At 37.1% G+C, this 21,447-nt stretch overlaps 3 protein-coding genes across 6 annotated transcripts; all 3 read left to right on the top strand.

The window, feature by feature from the left end:
• Positions 1-950: 950 nt before the first annotated feature.
• On the top strand, positions 951-7,484 carry LOC121511578 (glycine N-acyltransferase-like). The gene is made up of 5 exons (XM_041790340.1): positions 951-1,105; positions 2,088-2,198; positions 3,260-3,368; positions 5,087-5,213; positions 6,287-7,484. Exons 1-5 carry the CDS (start codon positions 1,034-1,036, stop codon positions 6,684-6,686), a joined length of 819 nt encoding a protein of 272 aa, XP_041646274.1. The 5' UTR covers positions 951-1,033; the 3' UTR covers positions 6,687-7,484.
• Positions 7,485-7,600: 116 nt separating this feature from the next.
• On the top strand, positions 7,601-14,596 carry LOC121511577 (glycine N-acyltransferase-like protein 3). Of its 4 annotated transcripts, XM_041790336.1 has the most exons (6): positions 7,601-8,661; positions 9,369-9,491; positions 9,594-9,704; positions 11,147-11,255; positions 12,915-13,041; positions 14,158-14,596. In XM_041790336.1, the coding sequence occupies exons 1-6, from the start codon at positions 8,590-8,592 to the stop codon at positions 14,555-14,557; spliced, it is 942 nt and encodes a 313-aa protein (XP_041646270.1). In that variant the 5' UTR covers positions 7,601-8,589; the 3' UTR covers positions 14,558-14,596. The 4 variants fall into 4 exon arrangements, with proteins under 4 accessions (XP_041646270.1, XP_041646271.1, XP_041646273.1 ...); XM_041790337.1 differs by lacking the exon at positions 9,369-9,491; XM_041790338.1 differs by lacking the exon at positions 7,601-8,661 and having other exon boundaries at positions 9,390-9,491; positions 9,569-9,704.
• A 1,102-nt stretch (positions 14,597-15,698) lies between these two features.
• LOC121511579 (glycine N-acyltransferase-like) lies at positions 15,699-20,968 on the top strand. The gene is made up of 5 exons (XM_041790341.1): positions 15,699-15,824; positions 18,195-18,305; positions 18,398-18,506; positions 18,980-19,106; positions 19,462-20,968. The coding sequence occupies exons 1-5, from the start codon at positions 15,753-15,755 to the stop codon at positions 19,853-19,855; spliced, it is 813 nt and encodes a 270-aa protein (XP_041646275.1). The 5' UTR covers positions 15,699-15,752; the 3' UTR covers positions 19,856-20,968.
• The last annotated feature ends 479 nt before the right edge of the window (positions 20,969-21,447 follow it).

Below are 21,447 nucleotides of genomic sequence, written 5' to 3'. Positions count from 1 at the left end.
CTCACCAATGCTACGGATCAAACCAGAGTTGGAAAAAGTACACAATGATCCATTTTCCATCCATTTTCTATGCTGCTTACCCCATTGGGGGTCACAGGGGGTGGAGGGGTGGGAAGTCACGCCTCTATAATAAGGTAAAATACATGGCAAAGAATGGCTGTATTAAAAAACCCAATAGGTGAAATTTAACACTTTTGAAGTGTTTATATTGGTCCACACTACATATAGTTAAACAAAACTTGAAAGTGTAATATTTTTCAGTATGTCGGAGCTGCAATAACTCTTGTAAATTCTTAGGCAAGGTGGGCCACCTCTGGCAAGAACAAAGCAGAGTCAACCTCAAAGCAAGGCACTGCATACTAATGAAGAACACATGCTATACATCATTTAGAAACAGCTAAAGTCACAGGCATGGACTCTAACTCAGTGGATAACTTCACTCATGGTGTAAACGTGTCTCACATCAAACAGCAAAAATTCAACAATGATACACTTTGGGAGTGAAAATCAACTCTGAAATGTAAAATCCTCAGATAACAACAGGCCAGTGTTTGCTCTTACAACAGTATTGTACTCAAGTAAAGAAACAGTTACTCTGGTTAAAACTTCAGGGGCCCAAACAATTCTGGTGGCAGTCCTGGCTTCAAGCAGTTTATTAGCTTCAATTTTATGACCATGAGATGAAACTAGCAAAGCATGCAGTGCTTGGGTATTACGTTTAATGATCTGATTTCTCACCTGTGCTCCAATAAAGGTCATTATTTTCAATCAGAGGGTGATAAAAAATAATAAACCCTCTTATATTTGTCCCACTGAACCTTATTCCAGTCACCCTGGATTCACCCTGTATCTTTAAATGTCACCACAGCAACCGTTCCAACCCACGTGTCAGCAGCGGCCAATCAGAAGCCAGCTTCCGCGACACACTAACGGCTGAGTCTGTTCAGACTTCGTTACCTCTGAAGCATGACAAGACTTGTTCAAAATAAGATTTAATGACAAACTCTGAATAAAAAATTCATCATAGATAACAATGGAGCTGAGTGAAGAGCAGCTGAAAGTGGCTGAGACTCAGCTGAAGAGATATTTACCTCGTTCAATGATGGTAAGAACGATATTTATCCTTTAAACTACACTTAGATATCAAAAAACTTATCGTAAGAGAACATATAGGGAATTATAGCAACGCTTAAGTACATGTAGAACTATCAACACGGAAATAATTTAAACTGGCAGAAAGCAACAGTGTCGCACATCGCCTGAGAACATTAAATAAAATAAAATGGCATACAAATATTGAGAAATATTAGATTAAATATCTAAGATATAATCTTTTTTCACAACTATGTTAAAATGCATGAGCTCACATTAGCACCAGCAGAACTGTTCTTAGTATTAAAGTGTCATTTATTGTTATTTCTTCGAGGTTTATGATTAAATCAGAGGGATTATTGTAGCATTTGCACACAAGAGCACTTCAAAACTTTGATCTAAGTCAGTGTATTTATCATATTCTAGATATAAATCTATTATCATACTTTTGTTAAGCCTTAATCACTTGACAGTCCCAGATAAGCTTCATTCAAATTATGAATCAGTAAAATGAGGTGGCGTTGCTTGCAAGAAGTTAAAATATCTGCCTATAGGCGAGGCAGTTTTTTTGCTTTATGTAACTTGAAATAAGTTGTTTATGTGTACTTGCCAAACAGCTGTAATTAGATATTTCTGACAAGGATTTCATCGAAAACACTTACATTAGATTTGAGATTTTGCAGTAAGAAGGTCGTTTGCTGCAAAAATGTCAACATAGGAGTAGAGAAAGGCTTAAAGAATAAATTGCCCTTCACAAACAGTAAGGAATGTCATCTAGAACATGCACACTTTCTACATACTGTATAAAACAGCCCTAACAGTGGTCTATTCTTTGGTTAAAAGAGTAACTTATTGTTTGCTTTTCAAGGTTTATGGACATGCAATACAGAATCATGCACAGCTTCATATACTGTTTCTTTTTTTTTTTTTTTTGAGAATATATCAACTGTAACTATGTTTTTAATGAGTTATAACCTTTATGTTTAATTTTTTAGGTTTATGGTCTCCTGATGCTCAGAAACAGAGTCCCATCAGATCCTATAGCAGTTTTTGTGGACCGATGGCCTGACTTTAACGTCCTAATCTCTAGACCACAATGTGAACAGGTAACTTATTAACCTATTGGTGTTATGGCTGTGATTTTCTTATTTCTTTTATTGCACTGAGTGAAGAATAAATCCATTGAAGTTTATCAAATCAGTCAAAGTGTGATAACCTTGCAAAGTCTATGGATTGACTGCATTCCACGTCTATCATCAGATGGATCCATCTTGTAAATCTCTATCTCATACAGTTGTCATTTGAGGAGGAAAGGACAGTAGCTACAGGTTTGGTTTAGTTGTGCTGTAAGCCTGTAAACAGTGGTTGCTTGTTAAGAGACTAATGACCAGTGTTTATCCAATGAAGAGGTGGTCTTTTGCATCGAAAGGAGCCAGATGAGGTGGTTCGGGCATCTTATTAGAATGCCTCCTGTTAGCCTCCCTATGTAAGTTTTCCAGGCACGTCCAACTGGAAGGAGACCCCAGGGTAGACCCAGAATACGCTGGAGGGATTATATGGCTCATCTGGCCAGGGAATGCCTCAGAATCCCCCAGGAGGAGCTGGAAACGTTGCTGGGGAGAGAGATGTCTTGGTTGACTTGCTTAGCCTGCTGCCACCGTGACCCAACCCCGGATAAGCGAAACAAAATGGATGGATGGATGGATGGATGGATATTTATCCAATCACACCAAGGTTTTCATTCTGAAAGGATCTGCCCTTCCCAAGCATTGTCAGTTGCCCAGCTGGATGTGAAATATAGTCTATGCCACATGGAATAGTTTATCCAGTGTGTCCAGTTAAAAGTATGAAGCTGCAGCAGTGTTTTTTCCCAAACAAGTCCTACAAGCATCATAGAGAAACATCTTTATCAATCCCATAAGAACATCAGACTCAGTATGTCTTTGTACATGCAAAATTTGAACTCAAACTATCTTCAGCCCCATTTCCAATAAAGTTTGGATGCTGTGTAAAAAAAACAATTAAGGGGCAAAAAGTAATCATTTTTGAGTCACTGAAACTACTTCTACTTCTTGATTTAAGTAGACAGTCAAACAGTTTAGTTATCACTGCGTATCTAGCTATATTTATTCTTGCACAGACATTTTGTGTCTCATTTCTCTTTCAGAGAGCCGATCTCTTCAAAGACATTCTGATTTTTGCAAATGATGGAAAAATTCTAGAAGAAACCATCAGGAAGTCCTCTGTTATTGACTGGAGCAGGTACCTTTGCTTTGGTAATACCATTTAGCTCTTTTGTCTTTTGCTTTGTTCTGAAGTCTTATTTTCTTCCTTCATTCATTTTACTCAATGGCTATATTATAATGCACCAACTGTGAAGCCACAAACTTATTATTAAGAGTAGGTTTGTCACAAATACAGATTATTGCAATTTGATATGATACTAGCTGTGCACAATTAGCTGGCTAAATGATTAAAGTCGCATCAGTTGGTTGTCGGCACAACAATTATGAGTCGATTCAAGTAATTCTTTATATATTTTTTAATCATTTTAGACTAGTGATGGGTATCAATATTGCCAGTGTTAAAATTTCTGCAATGTTATGGATTTTTGCAACACTGTCATCACCAGTTTAAATGCTCATATGAGGCATTAACAATGCAGCTGCTAGCATAACAAAGTGTTGACAGACAACTGCTGAGTCAGAGTCTATTTATCTGCATGTTTCACTCTGACACGTAAAAGTGGCCAGATAACAAACCAAACATTATCAGTTTGTGTCCTAATGATTAATGTGAAGCACAGCGATAAGGTAAAGATGCTCTCTTCTTCCGAAGTTTGGTGTCTGTAATAACAGCCACATGAAGCGAGTGTTCACTCTGTACAGTGTCTCTTTGGGCCTCAGGGGCTTTAACACAAGCTGGGCTCAAGACAGTTTGTCTCTAGCACTACAGCGGCTTGTATATTTAAACGAATGTTTAAAAGTGTGCTTAAACTGAATAATATTTTAAGCATGATGATTTAGAGAAGTGGGCTGTGGTGATAAATAAGGTCAGAGAAGCAGCCGTAGACTCTCAAAATCCATTGTTGCACTTTCCCCCATGCAGTGCTACTCTCTGACTAAAACTATGACTAAATCTATTCATCAATAGCCTTTTTTTCCATGGCAAAAACTAAACTAAGACTAGCCAAAAATAGATCTTTGATGACTAAAACTGACTAAAAGTAACTTAAGTTTTCGTCAAGATGACTAAAATGAAACGAAAATGTAATTTAGTTTTTGTCAGACATTCAGAAGACAATATATTTCTTTAGTGTGAATAAATCTGTCAAAATACAATGAATCTGTAGATATTCTGCCTTTCAGCTGTAGAAAGTAGAGACCCCAGGTTTGGCAGAGTGCAGAGAACACACATTATTTGGTACCAGATTCAGGCAAGAGAAAAATGCTTTGACTAAAAGAAAAGACTAAAATGTGAGGGCGTTTATGGACAAAAACTAGACTCAAATGTTTTTGAGATTTCGTCAGCTAAAACTAGACTGAAACTATTGAGGGTAGAAATGACTAAAATGTGACTAAAACCAAAAAGCATTTAAATTAATGATTAAGACGGAGACTAAAATTATAAATAGCTGCCAACATTAACACTTCCTCGGAATGCTTTTATTGTGAACCCCCACATCAGGGAAAACAATTAAAAACCACAGATTTAGTTAATAAAGAAAAGAGCACAAAGAGACTTATAAAAACATTTCCTCTGTGATATTATGCTAAGACATAGCTTTTATATTTACTTTAATTATTTACACTTCAGAGGAAAGTGTTTTTTGTGTTTCAATTTAAGCACAATTTCACAAATATCCCAAAGCATCAACATGCAAAAACACACTTTATTTTCTCTGAGTTTAAAGAAATATAGACTGAAACGGTTGTATATGCATTTTCAGTTTCATTTCCGTTGAAAACAAATGATCTCCATTTTTCTGTCCAAGGATGCAGTCAACAAACCGCTGAGATTCTCAAAGCCGTGGCATCAGAGAAAGGCGTGCCTGGCTGCCAGCTCGCATTGTGTCACATGATGATTCTGGAGGATGTGTCCAACCTTCCTGGTGTAGACAGGTAGAGTATATTTAGAAAATTGAGATTAAATACTTGAATGAGTGGACACAGACTACAAGAGAGCATTTATCTAGACTCTGCATCTTTTCACTATCACACCTCTTGATAGAGGAACAAACCCCCAAGATAACCCTACCCTAACAAAGCACAACCATGGATGTATAAATATTTTACAGTAAAATCCATTCTGGTACTTTATTGGATCCCACCAAAAACTGAAAATAGTGAAAATGAAGGCTTTTTAAAAGCATCAGCTTGTGCTTTATCACATGTAACTAAAACTGATTCTGTAAAACAGAATCAAAATGTCATCAGATTTAAACTGGATGCTCACAGCCATTTGTTTCTTAAAATTAAGCAATTTTTTTCTCAATGTTATCGATATTTTTTAACATTTACACGCTCAAACACACATGTAGTAGTGGCAGAAATAGAAGAGTGAGACAAAGACACAATGGTATGTTTGTAAAATTGTCATTTGTAAAGTAAGAACACTAATCCTCAAACTATGTCATTTATGTCCACTGGAGAATTTTATCATAAAAATAAGTTATTTGACTTTTCGTCTCATCCTCTGCCTGCCCCTAATAGGAAACTGTACCTCAGGTTGGGTTGTCTCAATGTTTTAGTACAAGGCAAGTTTATTTATAGTGTCACTCATACACAGAAAGTAAAGTGCTTTACAGAGTTAAAAACAGAACATTTGTATCATTGAAAGCCTTAAAAGTCAAGTCAGTTTTATTTATATAGCACATTTAAAAACTGCAGCAGCTGCTTAAAGTGCTGTACAATGAAGGAGAAGGAAAAAATACAGTCATAAAGGAGACAAAAATACACACATAAACAAACAGATAAGGCAGGGAAATATATATATATTCATACCAGGAACATTAAAAGGGCAGGGATCAGTGAATACATGAGAGACTCTGCCCACAGGGGCCCCTAAATCCACAAATGGAAATTCCCTCACATTTGTATTCAATTAATTAGGATTTCTAAACTCCTGTAGTCTGTGACCAGCCTTGCTGAAATTATTTCCATACAAATAAACGGCTCCCGTTGTTCTTCTTCAGCTCGAGGATCTCTCTCAGCTCTCTGAATGAATCACACATCAGCTTGGTGAATCAAACATGGAAGTTTGGAGAGAGCGAAATTTCTATCAGTATGATTCGAAACATGGTCACAAACTTCCCCTCCTGCTGTGTCCTGGATGCTAAAGGAAAGCCCGTGGCCTGGATCCTGGTTTATGGTAGCTGTGCGATGGGAATGTTGTACACGCTGCCAGAGCACAGAGGGAAAGGTTATGCCAAAGTCCTGATCTGCAGCATGGCCAAGAGACTCCACGCTGAGGGATACCCGGTCTACTGCTTCATAGAGGAGGACAACACCGTCTCCTACAAGATCTTTAAAAACCTGGGCTTCACTGAGGATCCTTCATACAGGGGGGAGTGGTTTGACTTTAATGAGCTTTAAATACCCTGGAGGAGGAGGTTGTATTATGTACTGTAAGTGTAATATAGCATCTCATCAATGGTTGAGTCTCTAACCTGACATCATCAAAATAAAATCTGATCATAATAAAAGTTGGAGCAGGTTTATGTGGGTACCAGATAAGTTGAAAGGTAAAAAAAGACCCAATACATTAAAAAATAAAACCATAATACATCAGCATTTTCACTGATTTTGTTGCAGTTGTAACATTACTTTCCAGTTTGCATCAAAAGTTTAAGCAGTTTTAGCTAAGCCCCACACATGACATTACATCAATGAGGGCATGGGGACAGAAATTTTATTCATCATGAATCGTGTTACGAAAGAGAAAAAAAATTGTAGTTTAGCTCTGCCATTTAACTTTTTCCCCTGAATTGACTGGTGGACTCAAAGGGGGGGGCAGAGGGCTAGTTGCACCCTCTCTTATGCCCCTGAAAAAACCTGATAATGTGCCCTCCAAGTACCTAAAATTTGAGAAAGTGCTCCCTTTAGTTCCCTCTAATTGGACAATATTTGGAAGACTGCCCAGTTAAGTGCTCTCTTAGAAGACAGTATTTAAAAAAGTGCCCTCCTTTTGGACAAAATTTGATCAAGTTTACTTTTTAGTGCCCTTTAAGCCAACCTGGGGTCCCAGACTCCCTTGAGGGGGGGCGTTTACTCAAACTACCCATATAAATGGTTCATATCAAGGTCTTTTGCTTATAACATTTGTGGTTTGGGCTATTGTCTTTGGCTTTAAAGGATGAAAACAATTAAATTTATGTGTATTTTTGACAGCAATATGTCCCTTTCTTTCTTGTAGGTCCTGGGGGGCCACTGCTCTTCTTAGATATGTGAAGGGGGATGCAAAGACAAACACTTCTTTAAGTAGACAAAATTTGACAAAGTGCCCTCTTAAGTTAAAAAAAAAAAAAAAAAGTCAAAATGTCCCCTTTAAGGCCGGCTCAGACTTTACGAGTTCAGCCAGATTTTGGCCCGACTGCAACGTTGCAGCTCATCATCAAACATTGGGCCCAATTATGAACCCTGGGAATGACAACTACTCTTACGTGTATGAATTTTTATTGAATTGTCTAGTTTGACACCTTGACCTGACATCAGCGATGTGAATCCTGGCACATATAAATAGGAGAGAATTCGCTCCATATTTTTCTCACCTTTAAAGAAGTTTTCAGCCCTGCCTCTCCCTAACACCATATGGGATGTTTCCAAGATGACTGTGAAATACATGCCATGCAGTGGATATATGAAACATCTATCTGGTGTGTCAGGTTACTCTTTAGTGCCCTGTAAGTGGACAAAATTCGAAAAATTTCCCTATAGACTGCCTTTTCCAAGGACTACATGTGATAAAGTGCCATTCAGGGTTTCCTTGAAGTGGGGAAATTGTGCTGGATGGCCCTCAAGGCTGCCCTCTCAATGGATTTACCTAAGGCACCTGTCCAACAGTGGAGAAAATGCAAGAAAGATTACGCTCTTACCTTACGCTCCTTATTACAAAGGTCATTTATACCTACAGCCTCCCTCCTCTATCATTGTGAAATAATTGGATAAGTAAATCCTTGCCTTTTTCACAGCGTTGTAGATGTCATAATATCACGAAACTTTATCCTAACCTGTTTTTCAAACTATTGGACTTAAAATGTCTTTTTTGGTGCACTTGTGCCCTTTTTGCCCAGGCCCTTCAAACATCCGGAGTCTGCTGGATTTACTCTGTGTCTTTAAATGTCACTGCAGCAACTGTTTCAACCCACATATACAGCAACCAATCAGAAGCCAACTTCCACCAAAGGCTGTCTGTGCAGACCTCTCTAGCACCAAAACACAGGACTTCCTCAGAATACGTTTTTTTTTCTCAAACTTGGAATAAAAATCCTAAATAACAATGGAGCTGAATGAGGAGCACCTGAAAGTGGCTGAGACTCAGCTGAAGAGATATTTACCTCGTTCACTGATGGTAAGAACAATACATTTATTATCAATATGACTGCACAGATTTCTTAAAAAAATAGAGTTAGATAACATTATGGGGATTTACTGCAATGTAGACATGCACATAAGAAAGCTTTTCTGTGAAACTGTCAAAATAGAAATAGAATAAATTGACAGGAAGCTTGAAAAGTGTAAGAACCCTGAACAAATTACAATACAAATACTGAGAAATGTTGGATTAAATATGTGAAATTCAAATATTCTCAGAACTGTTTTAATACACTAGCTGACATCATTAAAAATGGTCATTTCTTATTGATTTTTTTTTAAACGTCTAGGTTAAATAAGAGTCTGATTTGAGGGGTTATAGTAGTATTTGTTCACAAGAGCATTACAAAATTTCAATCTTCATGAGTCTATTTGTCTCAGTTCTTATCAAAAATGTCTTATTACACTTATTTTAAGCAAAATACACTTGGTAAGTCCAGATATGTCTTATTGAGAGATATGAGAGAGAAAAAGCATTGTCTGATTGCACATAATAAATATAGTGGATATCTGCCAGTGGGCCAAACAAATTTGTGCGCCTTGGTGATTTTTGTTTGTTTGTTTGTTTGTTTGTTTGTTTTTTATATCTTGAATTAAGATGTTAATGTGTACTTGCCAGGTAAATCTGGTGTGAACGGACATTTTCTGAGTTGTAATAACACAAAATCACTTTTTATTTTGCAGAAAGGAACTTATTTTGATGCAGCAATTAGAAAAAGATTGAAAGTTAACAAACTACACTTCACCCACAGAGAAGAAAACATAATTTCTACATTTATGAAAGTGTGTTGGAACAGTCCTAACACAGTGAGCTATTCTCTCCTTGAAAGAGTAACTTAAATTCACTGATTCCTGTCTTATCAAACTATTTTTTTTAATTGAAGTCAAACTTTTTGATTGATTTTCTAGGTTTATGGTCTCCTGATGCTCAGAAACAGAGTCCCATCAGATCCTATGGCGTTTTTTGTGGATGAATGGCCCAACTTTAATGTCTTTATCTGCAGACCACAATGTGTGCAGGTAACTTATTAACTCATTAGTGTCATGTTTCTGGGACTTTATGGTTTCCTTTATAACTCAACTAAGAGTAAATCCATCGAGGTTTATTGACTCTCTCAAAGCAGATGGATTGACCTGATTGCATGTCTGTCTCTTCCATCCATCTTGTAAAACTGCAGTGTAAAACGCTTGTCCCTGGTCAGAGAATGAGCGGGTCGGTCTTTGTCATTTAAGGATAATGAGCTGGTAGCTAAAGGCATGGTTCAGTTGTACTGCAAGTCTATAAACAAAGGTGGCTGGTGAAGAGATTAGCATTAACCCCTTAAAGCCTGTTGTATCATACTTGATACATACCTTTATGATACCTCTATCTCATCAATAAGATCAATAAATTACTAAAAAAAAAATCTGAATACTATCTGATAAATGATAAAAATGCCCTCAAGTGGATTATCAGTTACCAAAAACACCTAATGTATCAACTGAGATACAAAAAAATATATGTTAAATTTTATGGAAATTTGGATTTTTTTGGGGGGATTTCAGTAGAAAGTGAAATAAACATTTCAGTTCCAAAAAAACAAAAAGAATTTTCTGGCTATAATTTGTGTGTTCAGGCTTTACAGGGTTAAGGATGCACAATTATTATCAGTACCAAGAAATTTTTGGCTGATTCTACGAATATTTTGTATATTTTTTTCCAATAATAAAATAGTAACAAATAAAAGCAACAGATAATAAAGGCAGTTGTTTATTTCCTATACATTCTGAAATAGCAGGTGGTGTGATGGTAGGCTGTTTGATCCACCTTTAAGCACTGATAACAAGATTAGAAAGTCTTTATTTTCTTTTAGCTGCTAATTTATTTGAGACAGAAGTCTCAAACAAGCTACACACATAAATACACAAATACATGTGTTATTCATTGCTCCCATGGATTATATCATAATAGGCAGTGAGTAGCAATACGAAATTCCAGCTGTCCAAAATATTGGATGTGTGTCAAGGCTGCAGTGTCTACAGCTGATGAAATTCTGAGATTCTGCCCTCCTGGCAAAGTAAATCTCCATACTGATGGTCGAAGTCTAAACTCTGCATACAGAGACAGCAGAGCAGCTGCAAAAAATGTATAATGGACTAAATATGGTGTCACCGCTGAGGGTGTTTATTGGTGTTTCAGAGCAGGATAACACTACTGTGTCTGTAAAGCATGCTCCGCAAAGATTCAGAGGGGGGTAAAAAGTCCTCGAGCTTTAACACAACAGATCTTATAAGTCAAATAGTCCTAGGCATCCATACTTGGGTCGCTAGCACTTGCACCAAGCCAAAGGCTAATGCCAGCAGAGTGCTGATTCTAATCCTAACAGCAGAAAGTTTTCCAGAGAAAGTGTAAAGGCAAGACAAAATCAGTCTGAAAGCCTGTGATTCCAGAATTAACATTCAGTGTCCCGTCTCTCTTTCAGAGAGTCGATCTCTTCAAAGACATTCTGGTTTTTGCAAATGATGAAAATATTCTTGAAGAAACCCTGAAGAAGTCCTCTGTCATTGACTGGAGCAGGTACCTTTGCTTTGGTAAAAGCATTTAGCTCTTTTACTCTTTGTACTGTGCTCATTTTCTGAAACTCTCCTCTTTACTCACTGCATTCATTTTACTAAATAACATACTATAAATTAAGTCATCATGGCTTCTTTGCAGGGATTTTTGCACCACATAAAGCTGATAGAGATTTGCCTACTGTGAAAATCGGGGCTAATAACAATACTGATGTTTAGAAGAACATTTAAGTTCACACCCATGTTTTTCATGGCTTCTTTTGGTGTAAGACTCCTAAAATATAGATATTCTCTCTGAACAGAGATTCTACATCAGGTCACAGCTTAAGCCAGACTGAAAAAACTTCCCTTCTGAATCTTCAGTAAGGTGTGCATGATGCATTAAATTGTGCATTAAATTTCTAACACACAACAGATAAAAATATGCCACTCATTTCTGTTTATGCCACATTTTCGGCCAACAGGGCTGATGTCGCTTAAGAATATTTCCTGCATCAGCCACCAATGGGACGTAACAATGGAAAAAATCCAATATTGAACATCCCTTGTAGTGTTCCTATTGTTGTACTCAAGACCACACGATCCAAGACCAAGACTTGCCCAAGACCAGAGTGCACTGAGACTTTTGGGGGTCAAGACCGAGACAAGCCAAGACCATAAAAATCGACTTTAAAAAACACAACAAGGTTGAACAGTAAAGGAGCATTCTCCCTTGAATTTTAGTTTTCTTTTTTAATAATTACGACAGATAAAAACAAGGTGTCTGCAGCTCTTTCAAAGCACAACATGCAAAACCTAACTTCTAGTAAAAAAATAAATCCTTGTATGTATTTAAAAGCCACTGACAAGTCCAGAATTATTTTAAATATCTGAAAATGAGATGCTTATCTAGATTTGTCGGGTGAATGAGGCCTAAAGTAAATGTTCAGAGGTACTGACTAGAAATAAGATGGACTGGTATCCAAATTTTTGCAGGTGTAGCTATTTGTTGTTTTAGCAAGTGCTTCTCCATACCAGATTAGTGCTGGTCTCGACCATTCTTGATGAAAAATCCTGAGTCCGGCCAGTCCGAGACCAAGACAAGACTGAGTTAAAATGCCCTCGAGTCCGAGACAAGACCAAGACATTTAAAGTGGTCTTGAGACCGGTCTCATGACCAAGACCATTCTTGAGTACCACAACACTAAGTGTTCCCTTACTGAAATATTACAAACAGATCTATCTCTCTCTTTGAGGCAGATTTTGGCCATACATTTAAAGTGAGAGCTTGTGTTTTTTTGAAGTTTCGCCAAAGTTACAGTAATATAAATCATTAGGAAAAACAGAGGTTGTATCATTTTCAAACACATGAAATCACAACAGGGAATTAATCCAAAATTTTTACAGAAAAAAAAAACATTTTGCTACTGCTGTCACGGTTCAGATATTTTCCAGTTTATTGAGTCCAAAGTCCTCCTACTGTTATGGAATGTAATTCAGTGATCAGACTTAGATCTGGTGCCATCTCATGTCATATTTCTACATGACAAACGGTCAAAGAGTGCAAACAAGGCAGAACTCCAAAAATTATATCCAAGATTATATGATAGATTCTTTTTCTCTGAATGGAAAGAAACAGAAATCAACTTGTTGATTTCCATGTATAAAACAATAAATATGTTCATGTTTTTGTTCAAGGATTCAGTTGTCAATACACAGAAACATTCAAAGCAGTGGCGTCAGAGAAAGGCGTGCCTGGACGCCAGGTGGCAGTGTGTCACATGATGATTCTGGATGATGTTTCCACCCTTCCTGATGTAGACAGGTACAGTTTACTTTGTTATTTAAGAGTGAATTATTTTATGACTGGACTCAGACAGGAGAATTTTCATCTAGTCTCTGTGAAGTCCCTCCATCTCTGTAGCTACCTCCTGTGGTGTTTCAGCAGTGGACCAACTGTTTTCAACCAGAAAAGGCTTTAGTTTTCAAGACAGCCCCACTCAAACCAAGAACAAACATAGCTCTTCATAATTTCAAAATGTGTAGTTTATGACAGGGGTTCCCAAAATTTTCAGCCCATGACCCCCAAAATAATGGTGTCGGAGATCAGGGACCCCCACCTTCCCGTGAGGGGGGATAAAGTACATGATGCTGCACAAAGCATCATATACAAAACTTGCATTTAAGGTAGTTTTTATAACTTTTACTTACATTTCAGCAAAATTATCACTTGATAATTACATTTTTATTTCAGATTGAACTCCTTTTAGCAATAATTTTTACAATAATATGCAAAATTCATGATTTCAAATCATATTACATATCTCTTTGTTTTTGGAAAGCATCCTATGAACCCCCTCAACTCTCTCACGACTCCCCTGGGGGTCCTGACTGCCACTAAACCACCATTGTTTTATGAAATGGATGTTTTTGATCTTACCAACAACAGAAAATAATGAAAGTTAAGGCTTCTCTCTCATCTCTAAAAAGGACAGCCACTATTTTATCACGTGTCTTTGGAAATCAAGATCAGATGTCATCAAATTTGGCCTGCATGTTCACTGGCAGTTTTTTCTTATGATCTGAATTAAACAACTTTATTTGACTTAAAATTCAAAGGTTTGTGACCAGACCAATGAGACTCAATAGCAGTGTAGTTTGTTATTAATATTGTTTATGCATTAGAAAAATGCAAAACCAGGCCCTTAATATGAGCAGGATCCTTGGACGTACTTAGGTCTAAAGGTCCGGTCTTGAACCAGGCGTGTTTAAAGAACAGGGATCAGTGAATCCATGACATACTTTGATATCAGGGGCCCCTAAATCCACACTATTTCCTCACAGTTGTCTTAAATTAACTAGTATTTTTAAACTCCTGTAGTCTGAGACCAGCCTTGGTAAAACTTTCTGATCCAAAAAGGTCAATTATGTTCCTCTTCAGCTCCAGGATCACTCTCAGCTCTCTGGATGAATCACACATCAGCTTGGTGAATCAAACATGGACGCTTGGAAAAAGCGATGAGTCTCTCCATATGATTCGCAGCATGGTCACAAACTTCCCCTCCTGCTGCGTCCTGGATGCTGAAGGAAAGCCTGTGGCCTGGATCTTGGTTTATAGTATCTGTGCGATGGGAATGTTGCACACGCTGCCGGAGCACAGAGAGAAAGGTTACGCCAAAGTCCTGATCTGCAGCATGGCCAAGAGACTCCACGCTGAGGGATACCCAGTCTACTGCCTCATCGATGAGGACAACACGCTCTCCTACAAGATCTTTAAAAACCTGGGCTTCACTGAGGATCCTTCATTCAGGGGGGAGTGGTTTGAGTTCAATGAGCTTTAAATACCTGGAAGAAGGAGGGTGATAAAGAATTGTGATTTACATGAGCATCTAAAAAATGAGAGTGTCATGAGAATGGCCTTTCCGATTTTCTGAGTCTTTTGAATTTAATATGAACTGTAGATGGTGAATTCTCTGATTCCTTTTGATTTTATTTTTTAATTTTATTGAAGAATGATGTCCATAAACTGTTGAATTATTTATAGTCTTTCACTAATTGGAGAACCTGATTGTGAACTCCTGAGCCTCTCAGGATGTTCCTTTCAATCACCACCATCATCATCAGGTGTTTCTGAGCACTGAAAAACTCGTCGAGTCTGTTCTTACCTCTATCCTAACTTTTTTAGAATGCACCTGTGCATATACAGTCAGTCATGTGCAGAAGTGTTAGGCATCTAGGGCACTAAGGTCTTGCTGCATGGCCTGGCATGCCACACCTCAGGGATGGAGAGAGAAGGAGGGCAGACAGAGTCAGGCTTGACACAAGTCGACATACACGTGTTGCTCGGCAGCTGAGCTCATCTCTTTTGTCTAGGCCTTTCACCCTGGTAATACGCCCAGAGACAGATCAATGGTTTTCCAACGCTGGGACATCCATAGCACAACCAGGTGCTTGTGGCAACTCTACTTCCTACCTGGACAGTAACCTAGGCTGTGCTTACTTGCCACTCTGCGCAGTAATATGCAAGGACATGCAGAGCACGACCTGGGTTGTATCTGTCCTCTTTCCCGCCCAATAGTGGTGCTTACTCTCCATATCAACACCTTTCTTCAGCCCCGATTTTGGCCCAAGCATCCCTACAAGTTCTGCACAGTAGAGTTCATATAAAACAACAGTAAATGTACCAGTTTGAGCATTAAATATTTGTGCTGTAATCAATTACATATAGGTTGAAAAAGCTGTGCACATCACCATCCTGATTTTATTCACATTTTGCGCAATGTCCTAACTTTTTTGGAATCACAGTTTGCACTAAAAATACACGAATCATAGTGTTTTTTCATCATATCTCCTTTCTTCTATCATTCTTTTATCACACTGCTAATGTCACTGTGTTTATGCGAGTTATATGATGTTTAAATAAAGTTATGAGAAAAAAAAAAAAAAAAAATCAGGAACTCTGGAGACGCCACCTTACCAAACTTCATACTCCACTTAAAGCTGTTCAAACTAGGAAAAATTTTACGTGAACCAACAATGGAGCTGAATGAGGAGCAGGTGAAAGAGGCTGAGACTCACCTAAAGAGATATTTACCTCGATCACTTCCGGTGTGTACCAACATGTTTACTTTAAAATAAAACTTACACTATGATCAGTCGGCTACATGTCTAAAGTATCAGTGCTTAAGCATGACTTTCATTGTAGCATATTGATAACACATATGAACCAGAATCGGTAATTATTACTGTTTAAGAGACACAATTGTTATGTAGAAAAACGATTAACATTAGTATCGATAGAATATGAATCTAAAGGCAGGTGTTACGGTTTAACGAGTTACCGTGTAGACTGGTGACTTCGCTCAGAATGCGTCAGCTAAAGATGTAACGATATGGAAGTTTCGCATCAAGAGTATCGTGATAAAAACAGTCGTGGTCTTCAGTATTACTATGGTGTTGTTACTGCCACATGCAAAATGCATTACATAATTATGATGTGTCAGCAATTTACCAAGTTTTATTGTAGAAAACTACAAAACTATGCCAAAAAAGTTGATTTTTAAACTAATTTAAACTCAGGAAGCATGCAGTTTTCACAGCTGCATATTGTAAAGCAGGGGTCATCAAGTACCTTTGCACAAGGGCCAGATTTAGTCGCGGCAGAAACTCTGGGGGCCAGACTTTCAAATACACAAAAATTAAATAAATATTTTGGTCTGGTTAACATATTATTGCAGTAGTACTTGTATTTTTTTTCAATTTACATACGAGATCTATCCCTATTATCCATCATGCTGCAGGCCTGACAACAGAGTTGGCTTGGCCCCTGAAAATCCCAGTGAATGGGCCCTCCACAATTGTGATTTAACACGAGTATTAACTAATTTTAACCCCTTTATGCCTCATTAACCCAATTTTATCTACTTTAACCCCTTTAAAACACTTTTTCTGCATGTTTTATCTCCTTTGTGCCACTCTTATCCATTTTTGCCACTTTTCTTCAATTTTGCCTCTTTTTAACCTCTTTTCATTATATTTTTTTCCAACAACAGTTGCAACTTTTAACCAATTTTTGCCACTTTTCACCCATTTTTGCCACTCTTTAACCCCATTTTGCAAATTTACTGCCATTTATTTACCTTGTGTGCCACTCTTGAACACCTGACCACTAATTTGCTAGGCTATTTATGTTTTATTTTTGCCACTCTTAACCCATTTTTGATACTTTTTGCTTCCGTAACCCAATTTTTGCCATTCTTTAACACCTTTAAACCACTTTTCCCACATTATCCTCTTTGTGCCACTGTTTTGTCCATTTTTGCAATTTTTATTCAATTTTTGCCTTTTTTTTAACCCATTTTAATTACTTTTTCAAAGTATTTTTGTCATTTGCACCCAATTTGTGATACTTTTTGCCCCCTTTTCCCTCTTGAACCAAATTTTGCCACATAACCTCTTTTCACCACTTTATCTGGTTATTTTTGCAGCACTTCTGCCAACCTTAACCCCTTTTTTTAAATATCTGCTAATTATGACAGTAAATTTCAGATCAAATGTTAAGTCATTCTCAAACTATTTCAGTATTCATTGTTTGTGAGATGGATTTAACAGTTGCAGACATTTAAAGACCCTGTAAAGTGAAATCCTTAGTTTTTGTCTTAACACTCTAGAAATGTTGAAATATGGTTGCTGTAAACATGTGAAAACTCTGAGATCTACATGAGACTGAATTCTGGATTTAGGCCATTTCATCTCTTTCCTGGCTTGGTTTCATGTGGGCGGGGCCAATATGTGGACTCACGATGTCATGAGCCCACAGTAGAGAATGACCCCGCCCCTCTAACACTATAACATTGTGGAAGGAAGCAGTCACCTGGAGCAGGGACTTCTGGTTCATTTTGTGCAAAGGAATTCAGTCTTGTTCTCTTGTACCATTCTATAATGTTCATGTTTCATTGCATAGTTATAGTTCTGCATGTTTTGTTTATTTGTTCATGTTTTTAGGGGAAAATATTTTTCCAAGTATGTCACCATGAGTGAGGGGGTTAATGCTGCAGAATACCCATTTCCTTAGTGGATGTGGTTTCAGCTCATTCAACAGACATGCCCACACCATCCTGGAGCAGATAAACTTGGAGATGCTTTATGTGACTGAAATTTGACCTGGGGGTTCATAACACAGTGATCTATCATACGAAAAACCTAAATACAGATTTATTTTTACTCTAGGAGGTCTTTAAAGCCAAAGGATACTCTTAAAACCACAACATCTTCTTTTCCTCCTTTTCTGAATTTAATGATCTTTCAGGGGCCAGACAGGAAGCTTTGGGGGGCCTGATATGGCCCCCAGGCCGCTAGTTGATGATCAGTGTTGTAAAGGCTTTGGCATTGGTTATTTAGAATTTTTTTGGATGGGATGAAAATGTCCTCAAATGCTTGAATGTCCAAAAAATCTATACTCTTTGTTGACCTTTCAAGGTTTACGGTCTTTTGATGCTCAGAAACAGAATCCCATCAGATCCTCTGACTGTTTTTGTGGACAGATGGCCTGACTTTAACACCATTATCTGCAGACCACAATGTGGAGAGGTAAGTATTTATGTTTTTATTTTACATGTGTGTTTATTTAATAAATTCCTGCACATAAGGTAGTTTTTGCATCCTATTTGTCCTTTTTACAGAAAGGCAGTTTCTTCAAAGACATCCTTATTTTTGCAAACGATGAAACTATTCTAGAAGAAACCATTAAGAAGTCGTCTGTTATTGACTGGACCAGGCAACTCAGTCTTGGTAATGGCAGATACCACTTTTATTCTTTCTATCTTAAAGAGCTATATTTCTCAAATGTGTGCAGATATTAGTGCCTCTTGTTCTTTTGTATTTAAAAATCATTTCTGCATCACTCAATAAGACTGGACTCAGCAAGGAGTTATCAAAATCAGACACTATGAACTGGAAGTATTATCTTTACCACTGCCTTAAAAAGTTTGATATTCTGCAATTAAATGTGGTTAAAGTCCTTCTATGGTTATGGAATATCATTCAGTGATTACATATTCTTAAACTATAAAGTGTCACTGAGTAAGATGAGATGATATCCTAACAATATGGGAAAGATAAAGAATCAGCCTGTATGACCAGAAAAATGAAGAAATACAAAAAACAATGTTTATTTGACAGTTGTGAAATGATTTAACATGAAATTTAAACTGCGCAAATGGTGTTTAAATTAGATAAATAATCATCTCCATGGTTCTTTCTAGAAATGGATCGTCGTCACTTGGAGATGTTAGAAGCTGTGGCAGCAGAGAAAAATGTCCCCGGCCATCACCATGCTGTGTGTCACATGATGTTTCTGGAGGACGTTTCCAGCCTTCCTGACATAGACAGGTAGAGACGGTTATTTAAAAAACAAACCTTTGAGCCAAAGCAGCCACTCACACTAACATGAAAAACATGGAGTTGTTAATGGAATTTAGTTTTTGGTGTTGCTAGAGTATTCTAATGCATTTCTTTTCTCTGTATATAACAATAACATAATTAGTTACTTAGGGTTTGAAAAAAAAGAGAACACAAGAGAAGACAGGAAAATAGAGAAGTCCTTCAATCTTTCCTCCATACTCCATAGAAACAAGAAAAGACCAGGGTTTACCTTAATCCTAAATTACACAGCTCACTTCTCTTCTGTTGTCTTAGAACGATCTTGGTTAGCTGTCCTCTAAAAGTGATCTTTTTTCGTCTTCAGCTCGGGGATCTCTCTCAGCTCTTTAAACAAATCGCACGTCAGCTTGGTGAATCAAACCTGGAAGTTTGGACGGTGTGATGAGGCTCTCAGGATGGTCCATGACGTGGTCACAAACTTCCCCTCCTGCTGCATCCTGGATTCTGAAGGAAAGCCCGTGGCCTGGATCCTGGTTTATGGTAGCTGTGCGATGGGAATGTTGTACACGCTGCCGGAGCACAGAGGGAAAGGTTATGGAAAAATTCTGATCTGCAGTATGGCTAAGAGACTCCACGCTGAGGGATACCCGGTCTACTGCTTCATAGAGGAGGAGAACAGGGTCTCCTACAGACTCTTTAAAAACCTGGGCTTCACTGAGGATCCTTCATACAGGGTTGCATGGTTTAGGGTCAATTAAATTTCCTTAAAGTTTTTAGTATTTGTGAGTTTTTTGGACTTAATCAATGTTAGAAGTGTTGGGACGTGATGTAGGTTTTTGTTCAGGATTTTAAAAAACACATGGTGCATGACTTTACTCAAAATGAGATGATAAATGTAAAAAAATTGCATTTAATGTATAAAAGGCAGAACATTATCTTGCATTACAGTAACAGATCAATACAAATATGGGCGATTTTATTTCCTGCACTTGAAAAGAAAAAAAAAAAAATAATGTAAGGTAACTGTTTAAAAACAAAATGTCTCAAATATAAAAGAGTAAGACATATGTATGAAACTAAATATCAACATTGTAAAACAGTAAGTCATAATTATGAAAAAAATCAAAATAATGAGATGAGAAGTGAAATTCTGACATAAAAAACTTGATCAGCATCCACACAGCATCAGGCTCTCTGTTGCTTACAGGAAGCTTTTGGCATTACACAGGATGCTCTATATCCTGACAGAAACAAACTTGTGTTTTCAAACTCAAAGAAAAGCCACTGAACTGGCCTACCATTACTGCAATTCTGGGTGATGTGATTGAGTTTGTGTCTATCTCTGCCTAAAGTCTGTCTTGAGATGGGTCAAAAGTTTTGGATGTGCTGCTCCTGCAGGGTTTTTTGTATTTGGGAGTTGGTCTCTTTAAAATGTTTTAAAAGTAGATTGAAGGCACTAGAGGAATACGCTTTAGGTTGTGGATGTTTTAACTGATGACTTTCTGATCTGTGACTCAGGATTGGTTGATCTGTGTTTGAAGTGTTTTTATGTTTAATGTTTCAGGTCTGCCACTCTGTAAATGGCTGCAGCCTGTCTTGGCCAGGATACTCTTGTAGATGAGATTCTTAATCTCAAGGAGTTTTTCCTGGTTAAATAAATTTAGTTAAAGTATATACATTTAAATTAATAAACAAAGGAAATTTAAATTTTGAGAAAAAAGGTTAAGATTATAGGATAAAAATTAATAGATATGAGATAAAAAGTCACAGCAGTGATATAAAAATCTAGAATGAGATAGTAAATAATAATGGGAAGGTATTATTTAGATTTATCTAAAAATGATTACTCTCTCATAAATTTTACTTTTTCTCATAATTATGACTTTTTGTATCAAAATTAAAACATTTTATCTTATAACTGTTTTTTTTCCAGAGATGTACAACTTTTTATATCATAAATGTCTTTTTTCATCTCATAATTCCAACTTTTTATCTCATAGTTGTGGCATTTTGTTTCAAGTTTTCAAAAATGTATATCATGTTTATGACTTTATAATATAACATCTTGTCTCAAAATTAATTTTTTATCTCATGGTTGACTTTTTATGTTAAAATTCAAACTTTTTAAAATCATATTTACAGCTTTACTCTCATACTTATTAATTTTTCCCTCATATTTGCGACTTTTTGTCTCATATTTATGACCCTTTATCTCAAGTTTTCATTTTTAATCTCATAATAATGACTTTTTTTCTCTCATAAGTGCACTTTTTATCTCAAGTATACAACTTTAATCCCATAATTATGACTTTTTCCTCATACTTTTGACTTAACATCTTATAATTATGAT

Source organism: Cheilinus undulatus, linkage group 6 (genome assembly GCF_018320785.1).
Source record: "Cheilinus undulatus linkage group 6, ASM1832078v1, whole genome shotgun sequence".
NCBI classification, from domain to species: domain Eukaryota; kingdom Metazoa; phylum Chordata; class Actinopteri; order Labriformes; family Labridae; genus Cheilinus; species Cheilinus undulatus.
The sequence above is the reverse complement of the archived record's forward strand: the minus strand, read 5'-3'. Positions and strand labels throughout refer to the sequence as shown.

What these genes read in the sequence shown, in the direction of transcription:
- LOC121511577 (XM_041790336.1), top strand. Translation starts at nt 8,590, where the DNA reads ATGGAGCTGAATGAGGAGCACCTGAAAGTGGCTGAGACTCAGCTGAAG. An exon ending in GTTGGAACAGTCCTAACACA is followed by an intron (nt 9,492 to 9,593) that starts GTGAGCTATTCT and finishes TTGATTTTCTAG; the next exon opens with GTTTATGGTCTCCTGATGCT. An exon ending in GCAGACCACAATGTGTGCAG is followed by an intron (nt 9,705 to 11,146) that starts GTAACTTATTAA and finishes TCTCTCTTTCAG; the next exon opens with AGAGTCGATCTCTTCAAAGA.
- LOC121511578 (XM_041790340.1), top strand. Translation starts at nt 1,034, where the DNA reads ATGGAGCTGAGTGAAGAGCAGCTGAAAGTGGCTGAGACTCAGCTGAAG. An exon ending in CTAGACCACAATGTGAACAG is followed by an intron (nt 2,199 to 3,259) that starts GTAACTTATTAA and finishes TTTCTCTTTCAG; the next exon opens with AGAGCCGATCTCTTCAAAGA. An exon ending in GAGCAGGTACCTTTGCTTTG is followed by an intron (nt 3,369 to 5,086) that starts GTAATACCATTT and finishes TTTCTGTCCAAG; the next exon opens with GATGCAGTCAACAAACCGCT.
- LOC121511579 (XM_041790341.1), top strand. Translation starts at nt 15,753, where the DNA reads ATGGAGCTGAATGAGGAGCAGGTGAAAGAGGCTGAGACTCACCTAAAG. An exon ending in ATTTACCTCGATCACTTCCG is followed by an intron (nt 15,825 to 18,194) that starts GTGTGTACCAAC and finishes TGACCTTTCAAG; the next exon opens with GTTTACGGTCTTTTGATGCT. An exon ending in GCAGACCACAATGTGGAGAG is followed by an intron (nt 18,306 to 18,397) that starts GTAAGTATTTAT and finishes TCCTTTTTACAG; the next exon opens with AAAGGCAGTTTCTTCAAAGA.